This window comes from Amphimedon queenslandica, unplaced genomic scaffold (assembly GCF_000090795.2).
Source record: "Amphimedon queenslandica unplaced genomic scaffold, v1.1 AMPQUscaffold_13264, whole genome shotgun sequence".
Classification (NCBI taxonomy): domain Eukaryota; kingdom Metazoa; phylum Porifera; class Demospongiae; order Haplosclerida; family Niphatidae; genus Amphimedon; species Amphimedon queenslandica.
The window spans coordinates 73,543-93,352 of NW_003546500.1; the positions used below are offsets into that span (position 1 = coordinate 73,543).

The 19,810-nt window shown below is 34.8% G+C and overlaps 1 protein-coding gene and 1 long non-coding RNA gene across 2 annotated transcripts; one reads left to right on the forward strand and one right to left on the reverse strand.

Annotated features, from left to right (window-relative positions):
* Positions 1-15,332: 15,332 nt before the first annotated feature.
* On the reverse strand, positions 15,333-16,919 carry LOC109583934 (uncharacterized). The gene is made up of 4 exons (XR_002185783.1): positions 16,853-16,919; positions 16,745-16,809; positions 16,629-16,681; positions 15,333-15,893 (listed from the first exon to the last, which is right to left on the reverse strand). It is a non-coding gene; the product is annotated as an uncharacterized LOC109583934 (long non-coding RNA).
* Positions 16,821-18,730, forward strand: LOC109583933 (eukaryotic translation elongation factor 1 epsilon-1-like). Its single transcript, XM_019999468.1, has 5 exons — positions 16,821-16,916; positions 17,012-17,206; positions 17,333-17,428; positions 17,632-17,691; positions 18,602-18,730. The coding sequence occupies exons 1-5, from the start codon at positions 16,845-16,847 to the stop codon at positions 18,668-18,670; spliced, it is 492 nt and encodes a 163-aa protein (XP_019855027.1). The 5' UTR covers positions 16,821-16,844; the 3' UTR covers positions 18,671-18,730.
* The last annotated feature ends 1,080 nt before the right edge of the window (positions 18,731-19,810 follow it).

The window sequence follows — 19,810 nt, forward strand, 5'->3', positions numbered from 1 at the left end:
AGCAGAGCAACAAGCTGCTTCAAGAGAACGACAACCTTGACCATCCCAGAGTGGATCAGACGTGTAGAGAATATTTGAGGCACTGCTTGCATTATTCCCTGATTCACAGAAGTAGCTATTGCCAACAAAAGACTGAACTGATTCTGAACTGCCAGTATTACATGGACATGAATTTTTCGAACCATCTGATTCTCTTCTACCAGCTATTAGTGTCCAAACATGTTGACGAGGAGATCCACGAGTGATACTAACACCTTCAACATAATAAGAATTGATATTTTCATTGAAGTTGAGTGCATCAGTTGATCCATATTGATATCCTATTACTCTACCACATATCTGAGAATAACTGATACCATTAGATGGGAACTGAACTGATACACAGCTACCACCACTACTGTTAGTCCTACCACAAGCTCTAACTCCTCCTGACTGGCACAGTCTAAACCCAGAAGGACAGTTCTGTGTAGCATCAGACATATCCAGATATGCCAGTCTTGTCCATCCTCCTCCTGAACCACACAATGTTCCCATATTACAGTAAGCAGTGTAAGTAGCTGATCCATTACCAAATATATAATAACCTGATGGACTGGCAGGAAATAGCATTTTGATGTGCTCACATGATGTTGACAAACCAAGTGATGAATTATGTAACAATAAAAGGTGTATAATTAACAAAAATGTATCATCAGCCACTCCAGCAGTAGAGGTACTGGTGTCTTGTAGATTAGAGAGAGTATTGACAATGTTAATGAGCTTTTGTGCAGAATCTCTTGTAGTTTGTAAGATTTGTTTATCAAGTTCAGTGAAGTTGGTATTGTTCTGAAATAGTTGAAGGGTATTTTGTGATACACCATTAGCCCATTCATTGAAGTCAGGAAGGCTCCCTGTTACATTGCTGTTAACTCTAGAGACAACACCATTAGCCCATTCATTGAAGTCAGGAAGGCTCCCTGTTACACTGCTGTTAACTTTAGAGACAACACCATTAGCCCATTCATTGAAGTCAGGAAGGCTCCCTGTTACACTGCTGTTAACTTTAGAGACAACACCATTAGCCCATTCATTGAAGTCAGGAAGGCTCCTTGTTACATTGCTGTTAACTTTAGAGACAATACCATTAACCCATTCATTGAAGTTGGGAATTTTCTGACTAATATTTTGAGCTATACGGTCAGCCCATTCATTTGTATTACTACTACTGCTAGCACCAGTTGCAGTATTAGTACACTCAACATTATTACCAATAGCATACTTATCATACACTACAATGCCCAGTATAATTATTAATAATATCAATATGAGGCAGAGTAATACTGTATTAAACAGTAGTGGGTTACTCCAAGATGACTGCTTTTCCTTTTCTTTCATAGCAACATTCGAAGGTGGTAGTTGGTTTCTCCTGTCTATTCTATCATAGACATTTGCAGTCTCGTAAGTATTCTCATTGTTCTGAACTCCATGATGCATTGCCGTATAGTAATCATCACCTTGTGTACCATTAATCTCCTCAAGTTTCACCTCCATCTTGTGTCACTGATCTTATTTTAAGGCAGTTAGCTAAGTCCACTAATGGCTGTTCAGCCTGCTACCTTTAATTGTAGTAAGAGAACTAATGTCTATGCGCAATGCTTATGGTGTTTGAAATGTTAAGGACCTTTTATAAAAAACCAAATGTTGTGCTGCTTAGGAAGCTAAAAGTGTATTTAGTCAAAAGCAAATAGAGATTATCTTTATGTACTGTAGCTTTAATGAGCTATACCAATCTATTACACTGTTTGTTAACATACAGGAGGTTACTCTTTAGTACAATCTAATCTATTCCTTATAAAAGCAACAATAAACAATATATTAATTATAATTTTATAATAATAGTTTCTTTCCTCTCTTGTCCCATTCCTTCCTCCTCTATCTCAATCAGTCCTAACCTCATTCACCTCATAATGTAATGTCTCAATGAGTTCATTCATACCTTATTCACTAAGCATCCTGTAGCTGTCATTAATAGGATATTACAGTATTTAACCATTTAAGAACAATCCAGAGTATTCTTTTCTGTTAACTGGAACTCTCAGACTAGAATGTTCCAGATTTGTATGTTACTATATATAAATATAAGTGATTTCTGTAAATAAGACAGTTCCTTTCTTGGTAAAATCATATTATAAACCATTTACTTATGATGAACACTGTTACAACACTCTCATATACACTAGGTCTAATGTACTGTCAATGCACAGTGTTACTATGTTAACTTTAGATAGACTATACCACACCAATTGTGCCTGCATGCTTAATGGTGGATGGTGGGTTAGTTGAACAGCTCCTGTTTGCATTAGGGTATTGAATATCTGTTTCCTTGTTATTTCTCATGAGAGATTACAATAATTATTTATGTGTACACATATACAATTTCATTTAAATCAACTTGGGAGAAAATGAAATTGATATCGTGCAGCAGTAGTCTAAAGTAGCTACACAACTTGTTGCATTACAAGCGATTGCTGTGTTTGTCATAGTAATCAGTGTTATTATGATTTTGTCTTTTAATATTTTAATTGAGTGAACAAGTAATATTGTTATATCACATGTTGAGGCAGAGTTAAGTTAATGTAGTATTTTAATTATTTTTTATGAATAAAACAAAAACATTAATTGACTATTGTACTAACCTAATAATGGATATTCTAAAGATGCTTAAAGTTTTAAAATAATTGGCTACATTATTTGACATAAATATCAATATTACTGACAGGAGTGTTTTCATCGTTATAATTAAGGGTAGCACAGACCCTCAGCTCAATATAGTCAGTAGTGGTATTGCTACCATAGTCTCTGTGAAACCATGGGATACCAGGAACATTACAACAAGGTGATTCACGATAATGACAACCTTGACCATCCCAGAGTGGATCAGATGTGTAGAGAGCAGTCAATGGGCTGGTAGCACTAGTCCCTGATTCACAGAAGTAGTTATTACCAATAAAAGCTGGCACTGGTACTGAACTACCAGTATTACATGGACATGAATTTGATGCAGAACTTGCTTCACTAATGCCAGAAATTAGTGACCACACATGTTGACGAGGAGACCCACGAGTGATACTAACACCTTCAAGATAATATGAATTAATATTAGCATTCCCAGTACTAAGACCATCAGTGTGACCGTACTGATATCCTGTTACTCTACCACATATCTGAGAATAACTGATACCATTAGATGGGAACTGAACTGATGCACAGCCACTACTTGGTTTACCACAAGCTCTAACTCCTCCTGACTGGTGCAGTCTAAACCCAGAAGGACAGTTCTGTGTAGCATCAGACATATCCAGATACGCTAGTCTTGTCCATGCTCCTCCTGAACCACACAATGTTCCCATATTACAGTAAGCAGTATAAGTAGCATTAGTGGATCTACTTGCCAGTTGATACAAACCTGATGGACTGAGTGGTTGTCTCTCCTTAATCTCTTTACAAGAAGTAGGTAAAGCAGTTGAGTCATTGTGTAGTACTAATAGTTCTTGTGCTATTAGTAGTATATTATCAACCACTCCAGCAGTAGAGGTACTGGTGTCTTGTAGATTAGAGAGAGTATTGACAATTGTAATGAGCTTTTGTGCAGAATCTCTTGTAGTTTGTAAGATTTGTTTATCAAGTTCAGTGAAGTTAGGGTTACCATCAAGCTTGTCATAGAAATTTTGAGCTATATGATCAGCCCATTCATTTGTATTACTACTACTGCTAGCACCAGTTGCAGTATTAGTACACTCAACATTATTACCAGTAGCATACTTATCATACACTACAATGCCCAGTATAATTATTAATAATATCAATATGAGACAGAGTAATACTGTATTGAACAGTAATGGTTTACTCCAAGACCACTGCCTTTGTTTAGCAATTTTTGGAGATCGTGGAGGTAACTTTTGCTGGCAGCTTTTATCTCCTCCTTTATTACGATTTTCTACCAGTTCATAAAGGTTCTCAGTTTCCTTGCAATCCTGCATTGATGAATATTGATTAACATCTTGAGTGTCGTAAAACTGATCGATCTGAATACTCATTTTGTCCTTGTGAAGTGAATACAGTAGATCGACTGCCTTCTTATAAAAGGTAATAATTAATAACAAAAACAAATTTGTTTTTGTATATATAAAGTTTTAGGAAATTGACTTGACTTTAACGGCTAAATAAATTATAACACAGAAATCAGACTAGCGTCATTATAAACTCAAACTATAAATACACAAATAAAATGTGTACATGAACTGCAATATAAACATAATTGTCTGTAGTGACCGTTGATTTACTCTAATTTGTACTGTAGTAGAGTAGTGGGTTCATAAATTTTGGACGGAGATGATACAGTATATATTTTCAAAACATATCTGCAAGGACGCCATTAAATATCTAATTTAAAGTTTAGTAATACTATTATTTTCTCAACTTTCAAATTTTGACTATAATGTAGCAATGTACAAATGGAAGGAATGATTCTATCAATAATGTGAGGGAAAAGAGAAAATGAGCAACAGATAAAGAAAAACTTTTATTAAAAAATAGAAAATACTCTTTTATGCATAGTATGTATATTCATTTATTGCATGTTTAAAAAAGTCGTATGTTCAGTGCTATGTAAGTACAATAGTAAGAAAAGTTGTTTTCTACTTAATGTAAATCTCATAGAAACTAACAGGAGCATCTTCATCACCTGTCTCTTGATCAGCACAGACCCTCAACTCAATATAGTCAGTAGTGGTAGTGTTACCATAGTCTCTGTGAAACCATGGTAGTCCTGGAGCAGAGCAACAAAGTGCTTCATGAGCAGAACAGTCTTTACCATCCCATTGTAGATCGTTCCAGTTTCCTCCTGCACCTTCGCAAAAATAATGACTGCCAACAAAGGATTGAGGAACTTGAGTGCTGCCATTAACACAAGGACAATTGGAATGACCTCCATTAGCTAAACTATCATCTCTAGTTGCCATTAGTGTCCAGACATGTTGACGAGGAGACCCACGAGTGATACTAACACCATCAACATAATCAGCATTGAGATTGTTGTGATTTGTACCATTTTGAACCGCATCTGGTGAAATGTATGAGTGTCCAAATACTCTACCACATATCTGAGAATAACTGATACCATTAGATGGAAAATCAACTGATACACAGCTACCGTTGTTTGTTGCTGGCCTACCACAAGCTCTAACTCCTCCTGACTGGTACAGTCTAAACCCAGAAGGACAGTTCTGTGTAACATCAGTCATATCCAGATATGCTAGTCTTGTCCATCCTCCTCCTGAACCACACAATGTTCCCATATTACAGTAAGCAGTATAAGTAGCATTATTTACATCTGCCAGCAGATACACACCTGATGGACTGAGTGGTTGTCTCTCCTTAATCTCTTTACAAGAGGTAGATAAAGCAGTTGAGTCATTGTGTATTTCTTGTGTTATTAGTAGTATACCATTGACTACTGCAGCAGTAGAGGTACTGGTGTCTTGTAGATTAGAGAGAGTATTGACAATGTTAAGGAGCTTTTGTGCAGAATCTCTTGTATTTTGCAAAATTTGTCTGTCAAGTTCAGTGAAGTTGGTATTGTTCTGAAATAGTTGAAGGGTATTTTGTGATACACCATTAGCCCAGTCATTAAAGTCGGGAAATCTCAAAGTATTCAAAAGCTTCTGAGAGACCTCTTGAGCTATGCTATCAGCCAATTCACTGCTGCTAGTGCTAGCAGTATTAGTACAGTCAATGATATTGCGAAGTTTTTCGTAGACATTTTGAGCTATACGATCAGCCCATTCATTTGTATTACTACTACTGATAGCACCAGTTGCAGTATTAGCACTACCATCAGTACTATTACCAGCAGCAAAATAATGATCATATGCAAACCATCCAGCAGATCCCAGTAAGATAAGTAACAGTATCAATATGAGACAGAGCAATACTGTTATGCACAGTAGTGGTTTACTCCAAGATGATGTCTGCCTTCGTTTTGTAGGTAGCAGAGACTCTTGACTTTTCGATTCTTCTTTCTTACTCATATCTTGCAGTTCAAAGTTTTCCTTCTCGTTCATCTTTGTTGATATGTAGTCCTCAGCTGATTCAAAAAACTGTTCCAAATGTTCTGCCATGTTGTGAGTGCAAAAAGAGCTTCCTACTCTCTACAAATGGCACTTGTTCCTTTATATAGAGACACAAGTTAGGGACAAACAAAGAGATATTGTATTTCTATAGTTGTGGTGAAAATAACAGTATGTTGATTTTAAAGCATTACAAAATACACAAAGAAACTGTACTCAGCCTGTAGTTTCAATACTTGTTTACTAGTTATTTACGCTTACACTGTTACCTTTGTTTTCTTTAAGTATGTTTACTGATCATTAATGGTTTACTAAATCTATTTTTCTTTTCATTACATGTTTATTTTACTTGATGACTAGTTTCATGACTTATAGTCTACAAGGTGCCATTCAAAATAGTCATTAGCATTGCCAAATACACCATTTATAATTATAGTATATGTAAATATGCATATTTTTTGAGGAAATGAAATTCATAAAAAAATCCAAACTTCATCGGAATTAGCTCAAAGATTCTACACAGCATAAGAACATGTACGTACACCAGGAAATATAGTAAAAATGGAGTAGATCTATTCCCTTGGTCAAAATCGTTCAAACTTTTACACAACATATTTAAATCTAGATGTACATGCATCAGGAAAAAATAAATAATTTTCTCATTTTCATTTTTTACGAAATTTGGCCAGATTTTTGAGTAACTTTAAAAATTTGTAAAACATCCAAACTTGATTGGAATCAGTTCAAACTTTCTACACAGCATAATTACATGCATATGCATCACAAAGATATATAAATAGAGAAATGTCTTGTAGCAATTGTTGAAAAAATACCTTGTGTGCAGGGTGTTTTGACAAATTTCAAAAAAACTTTTAAAACTTGCTGACAAAAAGTTTAGCACTATGCTAAAACCCTGCAAAAATCCTGTAAAATAAATTTACAACTAATACAATGCCACAAGCTAAAACTCTTCAGAAGGACATGCAGTTCAGTAGCAATCAGGCATACATGATTATAAGTGATTGTTGATATAAAGCTAAAGAGCATGTGTATACTTATGAACACTTCATCCAAGTTTTAATACTAATTTTGTAAACTGTATTCTAATCTCAAGCACAAACAAATGACAACTTTTAAACATTTGACATAATATCAATACTACTGACAGGACTGTCTTCATACTGAACTAATACTAACACAGACCTTCAATTCAATAGAGTCAGTAGTTCCAATTTTCTATTGTCTAAACCCAGAAGGACGCACCATACTGTGTAGTATCAGACATGCCAGTCTTGTATGTCCATCTTCTTGAAATCACATAATCTTCTTTCTTGTTAAAGTTTCTTATATCTAATTTATGAATCTGCAATCATATTCTGCATGGCCTTGACTCAAACTGCTCCTTTGAGAAGTCAGTGTAATATGAGGAGTTGGCTCAACAACAAAAATATATGGACTGATATTGATAATTTTAAACATATACTGCACATCTAAAGTATTATTATTTAAAAAGATATCAAATAAAGTATTAATTGTTTCTAATTGACAATTACATAGGAAAAAACAATGTCAAAGCTATACCATCTACACTTCACTACTTAACATAAATCTCATAATAACTAACAGGACTGTCTTCATCATTATAATTAGCACACACCCTCAACTCAATATAGTCAGTAGTGGTATTGCTACCATAGTCTCTGTGAAACCATGGGATACCAGTAACATTACAACAAGGTGATTCAAGAGAACCACAACCTTGACCATCCCAGAGTGGATCAGATGTGTAGAGAATCTGTGATGGGCTACTATTAGGATTCCCTGATTCACAGAAGTAGTTATTACCAATAGAAGCTGGAACGGATACTGTACTGCCAGTATTACATGGACATGAATATGATGAAGAAGTTAATTCACTTCTGCCAGCAATTAATGCCCAAACATGTTGACGAGGAGACCTACGAGTGATACTAACACCATCAAAATCATAAGAGCCACCAAGAGCATCAATATCACCAAACAAATATCCTGTTACTCTACCACATATCTGAGAATAACTGATACCATTAGATGGGAACTGAACTGATACACAGCCATTACCTCTTACTGGTTTACCACAAACTCTAACTCCTCCTGAATTGTATAGGCCAAACCCAGAAGGACAGTTCTGTGTAGCATCAGACATATCCAGATATGCTAGTCTTGTGCATCCAGTTGAACCACACAGTGAACCCCATATTACAGTACGCAGTATAAGTAGTTGATCCATTAGTTGATGCTAATATATAATAGCCTGACGGACTGCTTGGGTATTGGCTTCTTAATTCCTTACAAGAAGTAGGTAAAGCAGTTGAGTCATTGTGTAGTACTAATAGTTCTTGTGCTATTAGTAGTATATTATCAACCACTCCAGCAGTGAGGTACTGGTGTCTTGTAGATTAGAGAGAGTATTGACAATGTTAATGAGCTCTTGTGCAGAATCTCTTGTAGTTTGTAAGATTTGTTTATCAAGTTCAGTGAAGTTGGTATTGTTCTGAAATAGTTGAAGGGTATTTTGTGATACACCGTTAGCCCATTCATTGAAGTCAGGAAGGCTCCCTGTTACATTGCTGTTAACTTTAGAGACAACACCATTAGACCATTCATTGAAGTCAGGAAGGCTCCCTGTTACATTGCTGTTAACTTTAGAGACAACACCATTAGACCATTCATTGAAGTCAGGAAGGCTGCCTGTTACATTGCTGTTAACTTTAGAGACAACACCATTAGCCCATTCATTGAAGTCAGGAAGGCTCCCTGTTGCATTGCTGTTAACTTTAGATACAACACCATTAGCCCATTCATTGAAGTCAGGAAGGCTCCCTGTTACATTGCTGTTAACTTTAGAGACAACACCATTAGCCCATTCATTGAAGTCAGGAAGGTTCCCTGTTACATTGCTGTTAACTTTAGAGACAACACCATTAGCCCATTCATTGAAGTCAGGAAGGTTCCCTGTTACATTGGTGTTAACTTTAGAGACAACACCATCAGCCCATTCATTGAAGTCAGGAAGGCTTACATGACCAGTCCCTTCAGTAATATTTAGGCTGTCTTGAAAAAATTTTTTAGCTACACGATCAGCCCATTCATTGAAGTCAGGAATTTTCTGGCTAATATTTTGAGCTATACGATCAGCCCATTCATTTGTATTACTGCTACTGCTAGCACCAGTTGCAGTATTAGTACACTCAACATTATTACCAGTAGCATACTTATCATACACTACAATGCCCAGTATAATTATTAATAATATCAATATGAGACAGAGTAATACTGTCATACAAAGCTGTGGTTTACTCCAAGATGACTGCCTTTGTTTAGGCCCCATTGCTACATTAGGAGACCCAGTCAGTCCAGGAGTAGATAGAAGAGACTCTTGGCTTTTCTTTTCTTCTCTCTTATAAATTTCTCCAAGCTCATACATATTATTTCTCGGTATTGTTGTGTAGGCATCTGGGTATTCATAAAGCTGCTCTAACTCTTTTGCCATATCTTTACAATAAGGAGCTTTCTAGTATCACAGGTTCAAATTAGGCTCAAACGTGCTCCTTTAAATATAAACATTATGAAAATAACATTATTGTTGATTTCTTTTCATGACATGTTTACTGCATGTTTGCAGGCTTAACTTAAGCTTGTTTGCTTAAACTGTACTTTTGTTTATACCCTACATTTACTTGTTTAGTTTACACTATTGCACTGTTTCATTATGCATTGGGGTTGGAAAGTGGGCGCCTCTAATGCAGGGGACGAAAAATTTTAGTTCAGAATGCAGATTAACAATTGATTTTATCAGCAATCATAAACTTGACAAAAACATTGCATTTGAATGTAACTGTTGATAAATTCAAAGCAGATGTTTTTTTCAATCTGAACCAGCATGTGGTTATCAGTATACCACATAAGCAACTATAGTATGCAAAATATTTATGTTTTTATACCTTCTCAATGCACAATGTACTATTATTAGTCCTACGACTCCCATGCTGCTCATGTGTGCATGCTCACATGTTAAAGTAACCTTCGAGCCATAGAAGTAACCATGCACAAAAGCGGGCATAGCACAACAGAATGCATGATGATGCATCAAGGAAAACTCTACAATGCATGAACCTTAAACTATATTAAAGATCAATAGTGCCAGTTTAATTGTATAATTTAGTAATTTAAAGCATTACAAAATGAAAATATACAAAGAAACTATACTCATCCTGTAGTTTCAATACTTGTTTGCTAGTTGTTTACACTTACACTGTGTCTTTGTTTTCTTTAAGTATGTTTATTGTGCATTAATGATTTACTAAATTTATTTTTCTTTTCGTTACATGTTTATTTTACTTGATAACTAGTTTCATGACTTATAGTCTACAAGATAACATTCAAAATGGTCATCAGAACAGCCAGCATCTCTTACATTCCTTTGATTGCCACTGACTTTACTAATTTTTATTACATTATTGCTGTAATCATAATAATTATTGCCAAATGTAAATACATATAAAAACCAAACTTGATTAGAATCTGTTCACATAAGTACACGTATATTCAGAAAAATTATAAAGTGGAGTTTTCATTTTTGGCAAAATTTGGCCAGAAGGGCCAAATTTTTGAGCAATTTAAAAATTCATAAAAAATCTAAACTTGATCAACTCAAACTTTCTACATAACATAGTACATACATATGTATCAGTAAAAATTATAAAAATCGAGAATTTTCTGATTTAACTTTTGGAAAAATTTGATGTACATTCACTCTCAATGCCCAGTAACTTCTACACAACATAAGTACATGTATAATGACTATATCTTTATGCATAAAGACAATTAGAAAAACACAATAAAATCACCACTGTCGGATTCTAAAAAGCCAAAACAATACATACACATACTTTTCACTACTTAACATAAATCTCATAATAACTAACAGGAGTATCTTCATCAGGGTAATCTCCACAGACCCTCAACTCAATATAGTCAGTAGTGGTAGTGTTACCATAGTCTCTGTGAAACCATGGGATACCAGGAGCATTGCAACAAGGTGATTCAAGAGAACCACAACCTTTACCATCCCAAATTGGATCAGATGTGAAGAGAGTATATGATGGGTTGCTAGTCCCTGATTCACAGAAGTAGTTATTACCAATAGAAGCTGGAACAGATACTGTACTAACATGGACATGCATTTGATGCAGAGCTTGATTCACTAATATCAGCCATTAGTGTCCAGACGTGTTGTTGAGAAGATCCACAAGAAATAGTAACACCTTCAGCACCAGTGACAATGTTAGTATTAAGAGCATCAATATAACCATACAGATATCCTGTTACTCTACCACACACTTGAGAGTAACTGATACCATTAGATGGGAACTGAACTGATACACAGCCATTGAATAATGATGGTTTGCCACAAGCTCTAACTCCTCCTGAATTGTATAGGCCAAACCCAGAAGGACAGTTCTGTGTAGCATCAGACATATCCAGATATGCTAGTCTTGTCCATCCTCCTCCTGAACCACACAATGTTCCCATATTACAGTAAACAGCATAAGTAGTGGAACCATTAATTGATGTTAGTATATAGTAACCTGATGGACTCCTTGGGTACTTGATTGAGGATTTGTTTGCATGATTTAGGAAGAAAAACAATTGAATTATTAAACACTGTTAACAATTGTTTAGTATTTAACAATGTATCATCAGCCACTCCAGCAGTAGAGGTACTGGTGTCTTGTAGATTAGAGAGAGTATTGACAATGTTAATGAGCTTTTGTTCAGAATCTCTTGTAGTTTGTAAGATTTGTTTATCAAGTTCAGTAAAGTTGGTATTGTTCTGAAATAGTTGAAGGGTATTTTGTGATACACCATTAGCCCATTCATTGAAGTCGGGAAGGCTCCCTGTTACATTGCAGTTAACTTTAGAGACAACACCATTAGCCCATTCATTGAAGTCAGGAAGTCTCCCTGTTACACTGCAGCTAACTTTAGAGACAACACCATTAGCCCATTCATTGAAGTCAGGAAGGTTCCCTGTTACATTGCTGTTAACTTTAGAGACAACACCATTAGCCCATTCATTGAAGTCAGGAAGGCTGCCTGTTACATTGCTGTTAACTTTAGAGACAACACCATTAGCCCATTCATTGAAGTCGGGAATTTTCTGGCTAATATTTTGAGCTATACGATCAGCCCATTCATTTGTATTACTACTACTGCTAGCACCAGTTGCAGTATTAGTACACTCAACATTATTACCAGTAGCATACTTATCATACACTACAATGCCCAGTATAATTATTAATAATATCAATATGAGACAGAGTAATACTGTATTGAACAGTAGTGGTTTACTCCAAGATGACTGCCTTTGTTTAGGCCCCATTGCTACATTAGGAGACCCAGTCAGTCCAGGAGTAGATAGAAGAGATTCTTGGCTTTTTCTTTTCTTCCTTCCTACAAATTTCTGGAAGTTCATACATGTTCTCATTTGTCTGTGTGGAGGCATAGTCCTCTGGAAATTCATAAAACTGTTCCAACTGTTTTGCCATCACTCACTGTACCTTCAAAGATGATATTTTATTGGTTGCGGCAAGCTTGCTTATATTTTTTATATAGAAATGTGAATCAGTCCCAAATAATAACTTTATTAATTCCAACATATTTATTTGGTCTTTGAAATTTATCATGTTTACTCCAAGATGACTGCCTTTGTTTAGGCCCCATTGCTACATTAGGAAATACAGTCAGTCCAGGGCAAGACTCTTGGCTTTTCATTTCTTCTCCTTTATGAATTTCCCCAAGTTCATACATACTCTCATAAAACTCCTCCAATTTTGCCATATTTATTGGTTGCAAAAATAGTATAGCAGGTTCACAAAAGTCTCACAGACCACAGCAGTCTAGCTGGCTTGTGAAATTAGGTCATTTATACAGAAAAATATCATTATTCACAAACACACTTAAGTATTATTGTATTTTTAAAAGTGAAATCATTGTTGTTGATTGCTTTTCAACTGCATGTGTTTAACTTGTTTGTGTGATTGTTTACTATATACACTTATACTTGTTTACATCATTGTACTGTTTCATTATGCATTGTAGTAGGAAGAGGGGTACAACTGAGGTGTGCAATAATTATGAAGGGAAAGGAATTACAGAAATGCCAAGGTTGTCGAAATCATGGAGTTTGCAACCTCACACAATGTTGTAGCAATCGGCCTATTTATAATCTTGTATAAAGTGGTAAGGGTAAGGTAGTTATAATTAAATATGAAAATTTCCAGTTCAGAATGCAGGTTGACAAATTCAAAGGAGATGTTTTCCTCAATCTGAACTGGCAGATCACATAAGCAGCTATTATGTTTACCTTATCATGCAAAGTGCACACATATTAGTTTTACATAATATTAACTATTATTAGTTTTACATTTTTCATTTTTAGTTCATAGTTCATACATATTCTTATGCTGATGTATAATCTTCAAAAGCAATAGTTACACTGGACTCTTCAATTTTTGAAGGTGTAATTAATACATTAATTAAATAATTAATTAATAGATGCAATTAATTTAAATTGTTTGTTTATACTCATGTAAAAAAAGGTGTGGCCAAAATTTGGGTATGTGCTGGTCCTTCTCACGTCAATCATAGTAGCCTTAACTTTACTAATTTTTATTACATTATTGCCATAATCATGAACATTGCCAAATACTCCAATTATAGCCATAAATTTAATTTAGATAACACAAACTATAAGTGTCATTATAGCTAGTATGTCATATCTCACAGCCTCATAGCCTTAAGACCAAATGCTGACATAGTTCTCATAAGTATACTGATTTTTTATAAGTATTTGCAATCGTGTTATTAGCAGTGACATAGAGCTTTACCCACTCATGGAGTATGTTGATTTGTGAAAAACTTGAAGGAAATTTAACTATGTATCAAAAAATAGTTAATTAATGTACAAGAAGTAGCATGCGAAAAATAACATAATAAAGATGATTATCACTAAAAGATGCACCCTTAATTTCTCATTAAGTAAAATTATTTATAATTATTTGTTTATACATGCTACTTGACATAAATCTCATAAAAGCTAACAGGACTGTCTTCATCTGCTGTTCCTTCTCTTCCACAGACCCTCAACTCAATATAGTCAGTAGTGGTAGTGTTACCATAGTCTCTGTGAAACCATGGTAGCCCTGGAGCAGAGCAGCAAGTAAGTTCACGAGAACCACAGCCTTGACCATCCCAGAGTGGATCAGATGTGTAAAGCTTATTAATCCAACCAGAAGCATGATTACCAGACTCACAGAAATAATGGCTTCCTACAAAAGATGGGACAGTCTGTGAGCTTCCTGTTGAGCATGGACAGTTCCAAGATGGATGATTATAAGAATCAGTTAAACCATTTGCTAGTGTCCAGACATGTTGACGAGGAGACCCACGAGTGATACTAACACCATCAACATAAGAATTGATGTTATTAGGGCCCAAAAATGCTTCAGGGGTATAAAATTGATATCCTGTTACTCTACCACATATCTGAGAATAACTGATACCATTAGATGGGAACTGAACTGATGCAGTGCATCCAACACCTTGATTTGGCCTGCCACAAGCTCTAACTCCTCCTGACTGGTACAGTCTAAACCCAGAAGGACAGTTCTGTGTAGCATCAGTCATATTCAGATATGCTAGTCTTGTCCATGCTCCTCCTGAACCACACAATGTTCCCATATTACAGTAAGCAGTGTAAGTAGCATTAGTGGATCTACTTACCAGTTGATACAAACCTGATGGACTGAGTGGTTGTCTCTCCTTAATCTCTTTACAAGAGGTAGGTAAAGCAGTTGAGTCATTGTGTAGTATTAATAGTTCTTGTGCTATTAGTAGTATATCATCAGCCACTCCAGCAGTAGAGGTACTGGTGTCTTGTAGATTAGAGAGAGTATTGACAATGTTAATGAGCTTTTGTTCAGAATCTCTTGTAGTTTGTAAGATTTGTTTATCAAGTTCAGTGAAGTTGGTATTGTTCTGAAATAGTTGAAGGGTATTTTGTGATACACCATTAGCCCATTCATTGAAGTCAGGAAGGCTCCCCGTTACATTGCTGTTAACTTTAGAGACAACACCATTAGCCCATTCATTGAAGTCAGGAAGGCTCCCTGTTACATTGCTGTTAACTTTAGAGACAACACCATTAGCCCATTCATTGAAGTCAGGAAGGCTCTGCATTATTGTTTCATTGATTACATGAACAGCCCCTTCACTGATATTTAGGCTGTCATTAAAAACTTTTTTAGCTACACGATCGGCCCATTCATTGAAGTTGGGAATTTTCTGGCTAATATTTTGAGCTATACGATCAGCCCATTCATTTGTATTACTACTACTGCTAGCACCAGTTGCAGTATTAGTACACTCAACATTATTACCAGTAGCATACTTATCATACACTACAATGCCCAGTATAATTATTAATAATATCAATATGAGACAGAGTAATACTGTCATACAAAGCTGTGGTTTACTCCAAGATGACTGCCTTTGTTTAGGCCCTATTGCTACATCAGGAGATACAGTTAGTTCTGCAGGAGTAGATAGATGGCTTTTCTTTTCTTCATTCCTATGAATTTCTGGAAGTTCATACATATTCTCATTTGTCTGTGCTGAGGCATAATCCTCTGGAAATTCATAAAACTGCTCCAACTGTTTTGCCATTATTCTATTGCTCTATACCTTCAAAGACGATATTTTTATGGTTGCTGCAGGATTATGTATATTTCTTTATAAAGAAATGTGAATCAGTCCCAAATAATAACTTTATTAGTTACAACATGTTTATTTGGTCTTGCAAATTTATCTATGTTGACCTTGCATGAATTAATTTAACAAACTTAACTAGTTTATGGCGCAAATTCAACCAAAAATACATATCAATTTTGTTTATTCTTGGAATCAGTCAACAAGGAAACAAGTGTATGCTTTGATGCTAAATTGAATGTATGTGAAATTAATTTAATACTATAACACTGCATGTCAAGCAATTATATATTTATTTAATTTTTTACTTGATTAAAGCTAAAATCATAGCTAATACATTAATTCTAATTTTTAGTGACCTTTAAAATTGGACAACATTAAAAAAGCCATATATAGTTAATAATAGCACTGAAGGTAAACAGGTTACACTGGACTCTCCAATTTTGAAGATATAGTTAATAAATGAATTAATTAATTACTTAATAAATAGATGCTATTAATCATTAGACGCGATACTAAGTGGACACTGGGCAAGAAACCAATGTTTAAAAACGTGTCGCTAAAGTTCTGTATGTTCTCACATCAAGCAGAGCAGCCCGTATCTCTTAATCATCACTGACTTTACTAATTTTTATTACATGAACATAGCCAAATACCCCAATCATTATTATACATACATAAGTACATGTAAATACATATATAAACACTTACCTTATCTGTAATAAGGAGATCTTGCCATTTTGAGACTAAGATATCTTTGATTCCTACAGAAAGGAGAGGTAGGAAAAGAAATAAATAAAGGAGTAAATATATCTTACAGTTCTTACTAAAGCAACAAGTGATTGTCTTAATCTTGAGGCTTATGAAGAACCACGTGTTTTCACGTGGCTAGCTAATTAGATTTAATTACTAGTTATTAAAAATAAAATGGCTACCGAAGACGTTTGGGAAGTGGAACATTTGAGCGAGTTTCTTGAAAGAGAGAGTCCTACAGAGGAGGTAAGAAGGAACAGAACCATCATACTTATCTATATTAATGATATAGTATTGATTATAATTGAATTTATTATTATTTATACTTAATTCTTCCCTAGATTGGTTATGGAAAGTGTTCTCTTCTCTCAGTCACCTGGTACATGACTCAAACCTCCCCCCACTCCTCCCTCTGTGGCTCAACTTTAGAAGACGAGACCGAAATACGTCACTGGATCATGTTTTACCTCACGAGGATCAGGGGAGTGTTGCCGTGGCAGCCGTTGCCGCGGGAACAACTTTTCGGTGCTTTAAAAGTAAGTGATTTATAGTGTTCTAAAAATGGCTTGATAAATTCAAAAATAATTATTAAAAGCAAGACATGACAATTAATGAGGAAAAACAATTATAAATAATGCTAGGATTAATTTAAATATTCATAGGAATTAAACTCACATCTGTCAAAGAGACTGTACGTTTCTGGATCTGGCTTCTCATTATCGGATATTTTATTATTTTACGGTCTTCACAAAATTTTAGTAAGTGCAAGTTACTTTATTTCATCGTGATTTACGGCACATGTGGCTACATAAAAATAGCAATACATGTAGTAGAAGCAAAACCATTTTTGAAAAAATTTTAGACTATAGCTTATATATAGCCCATGATAACAATTTTTTTCAAGCGAAATGGCAAATTTTGATTCTTTATGATTTATATTTATTTATTTATTTTTTATTAGATTAATATGAGTTATTCAGAAAAGATGAGCCTTGTTCACATTTGCAGGTGGTTTGATCAGGTTTGCAACTTTGCATTAATTAATAATTATAATTATTGATAAAAAACTTGGCCAAAGTCTCTGTACTATAGTACATGGCCTTTGGAGTAACTTTAAAAATTTGTAAAAAAATCCAAACTTGATCGGAATCATCTCTAACTTTCTACACAAAATAAGTACATGTATATGCATCAGAAAATGTAATAAAAATAGAGAATTCTCTCCTTTTCATTTTTGGTGAAATTTGACCAAAATCCCTGTACTATAGTACAGGGACTTTTACCCAATTTCGGAGCAACTTTAAAAATTCGGAAAAAATCCAAACTTGATCGGAATCAGCTCAAACTTAAAACACAACATAAGAACATGTATATGTATCAGAAAATGTAATAAAAATGGAGAAATCTCTCCTAGTCATTTTTGGCGAAATTTGGCCAAAATCCCTGTACTATAGTACAGGGGCTTTTACCCGATTTCGGAGCAACTTTAAAAATTCGTAAAAAATCTAAACTTGATTGGAATCAGCTCAAACTTGAAACACAACATAAGAACATGTATATGTATCAGAAAATGTAATAAAAGTGGAGAATTCTCTTCTGGTCATTTTTGGCGAAATTTTTGGCGAAATTTGGCCAAAATCCCTGTACTATAGTACAGGGACTTTTACCCGATTTCGGAGTAACTTTAAAAATTCGTAAAAAATCCAAACTTGATCGGAATCAGCTCAAACTTTCTACACAAAATAAGTACATGTATATGCATCAGAAAATGTAATAAAAATAGAGAATTCTCACCTTCTTATTTTTGGCGAAATTCAGCCAAAATCCCTGTACTATAATACGGGAACTTTTTATTTAAATTATAAATGGTTTGAATTTGAAAGACATGTGATTCTTCTCTTGCTTATAATTATTATTCTCTTTATTTTAAGATCCAACATTACCCGAAATTAAAGCCATTTTCATGGTTGTGGGTTTCCTGCCCCAAAACAAGTCTGTGATGAACAAAATTACTATCATTGTTAATTTAATTTTAACTATTATTAATCATCATTACTGCCTATAGGAAATCCATTATTAATTTTGTATATTGATTTAAATAGGACTATTATTATTATTATTATTATTATTATTATTATTATTATTATTATTATTATTATTATTATTATTATTATTATTATTATTATTATTATTATTTATTTTTAATTGTAAAATTGTACATAGACATATTACCGTATAACGCAGTTTTTACTGATGCCCTTATGTTATGTAGAAAGTTTGAATTGATTCCACTCACTCCAGTCACTAATATTGAGTTATAGGCAGGCTGGCTCTTAATTTATATTCCGCCAATGCGTTGTGTACACAAGAAATCATGGAAGTATATATGTATATGTACATGTATATGCAATTATGTAGAGCTGTTGCAGCTTTAAATTATAATCATCATTCCCAAACTGCACACACACACACACACACACATACACAGCCACACACACACAATAGGCAGACAATGGGCGCTCCGTTTATGGAGGGTAGGACCTGTATTCATTAAGTGTTACATCAATAAATACAATATGGATAGATCTAGTTCTAATGAATCTTGTATAGAGTTACGGACATCTCTGCAGATTTGGTGACAGAGAAGGTTGTTCCTGCAGTCATGGAGGTTGATGATAGTAAGCATCTTTATGAGATTGACCAGTATGATGGAAAGGATGACTTCCCTCAATGACCAATAACTTCCCTGCAGATACACAATACTGTCCCAGTTGGAAGGAAAGGCCTGTTCTGTATCATTGGTATACAAGTCTTCATAATCCTTATCCTTATAATACTACTGGGTATCAATGGTGTTACACTATCACAGTTGAATACAGATGAGTGTGCTAATACTGGAGCTAGTATACTGCTGGTGTGGCTGGTACTGCCACCAGTGATACTACTGATCAGATTCTCAACCTAACTTGTGAGCTTGTAAAGCAAAGAAGTGATGACTTAAAAATGAGTCAAAATCTTTTTCAAGTTCTTGCCAATAACACCAATATGCTTCAAGGCCTTAATGGTAGTATCAGTCAAGTCTCACAGCAGTTGGGAAGTAAAGTTGATGATATGAGATCAGTGGTTGATGAGCACCTGGT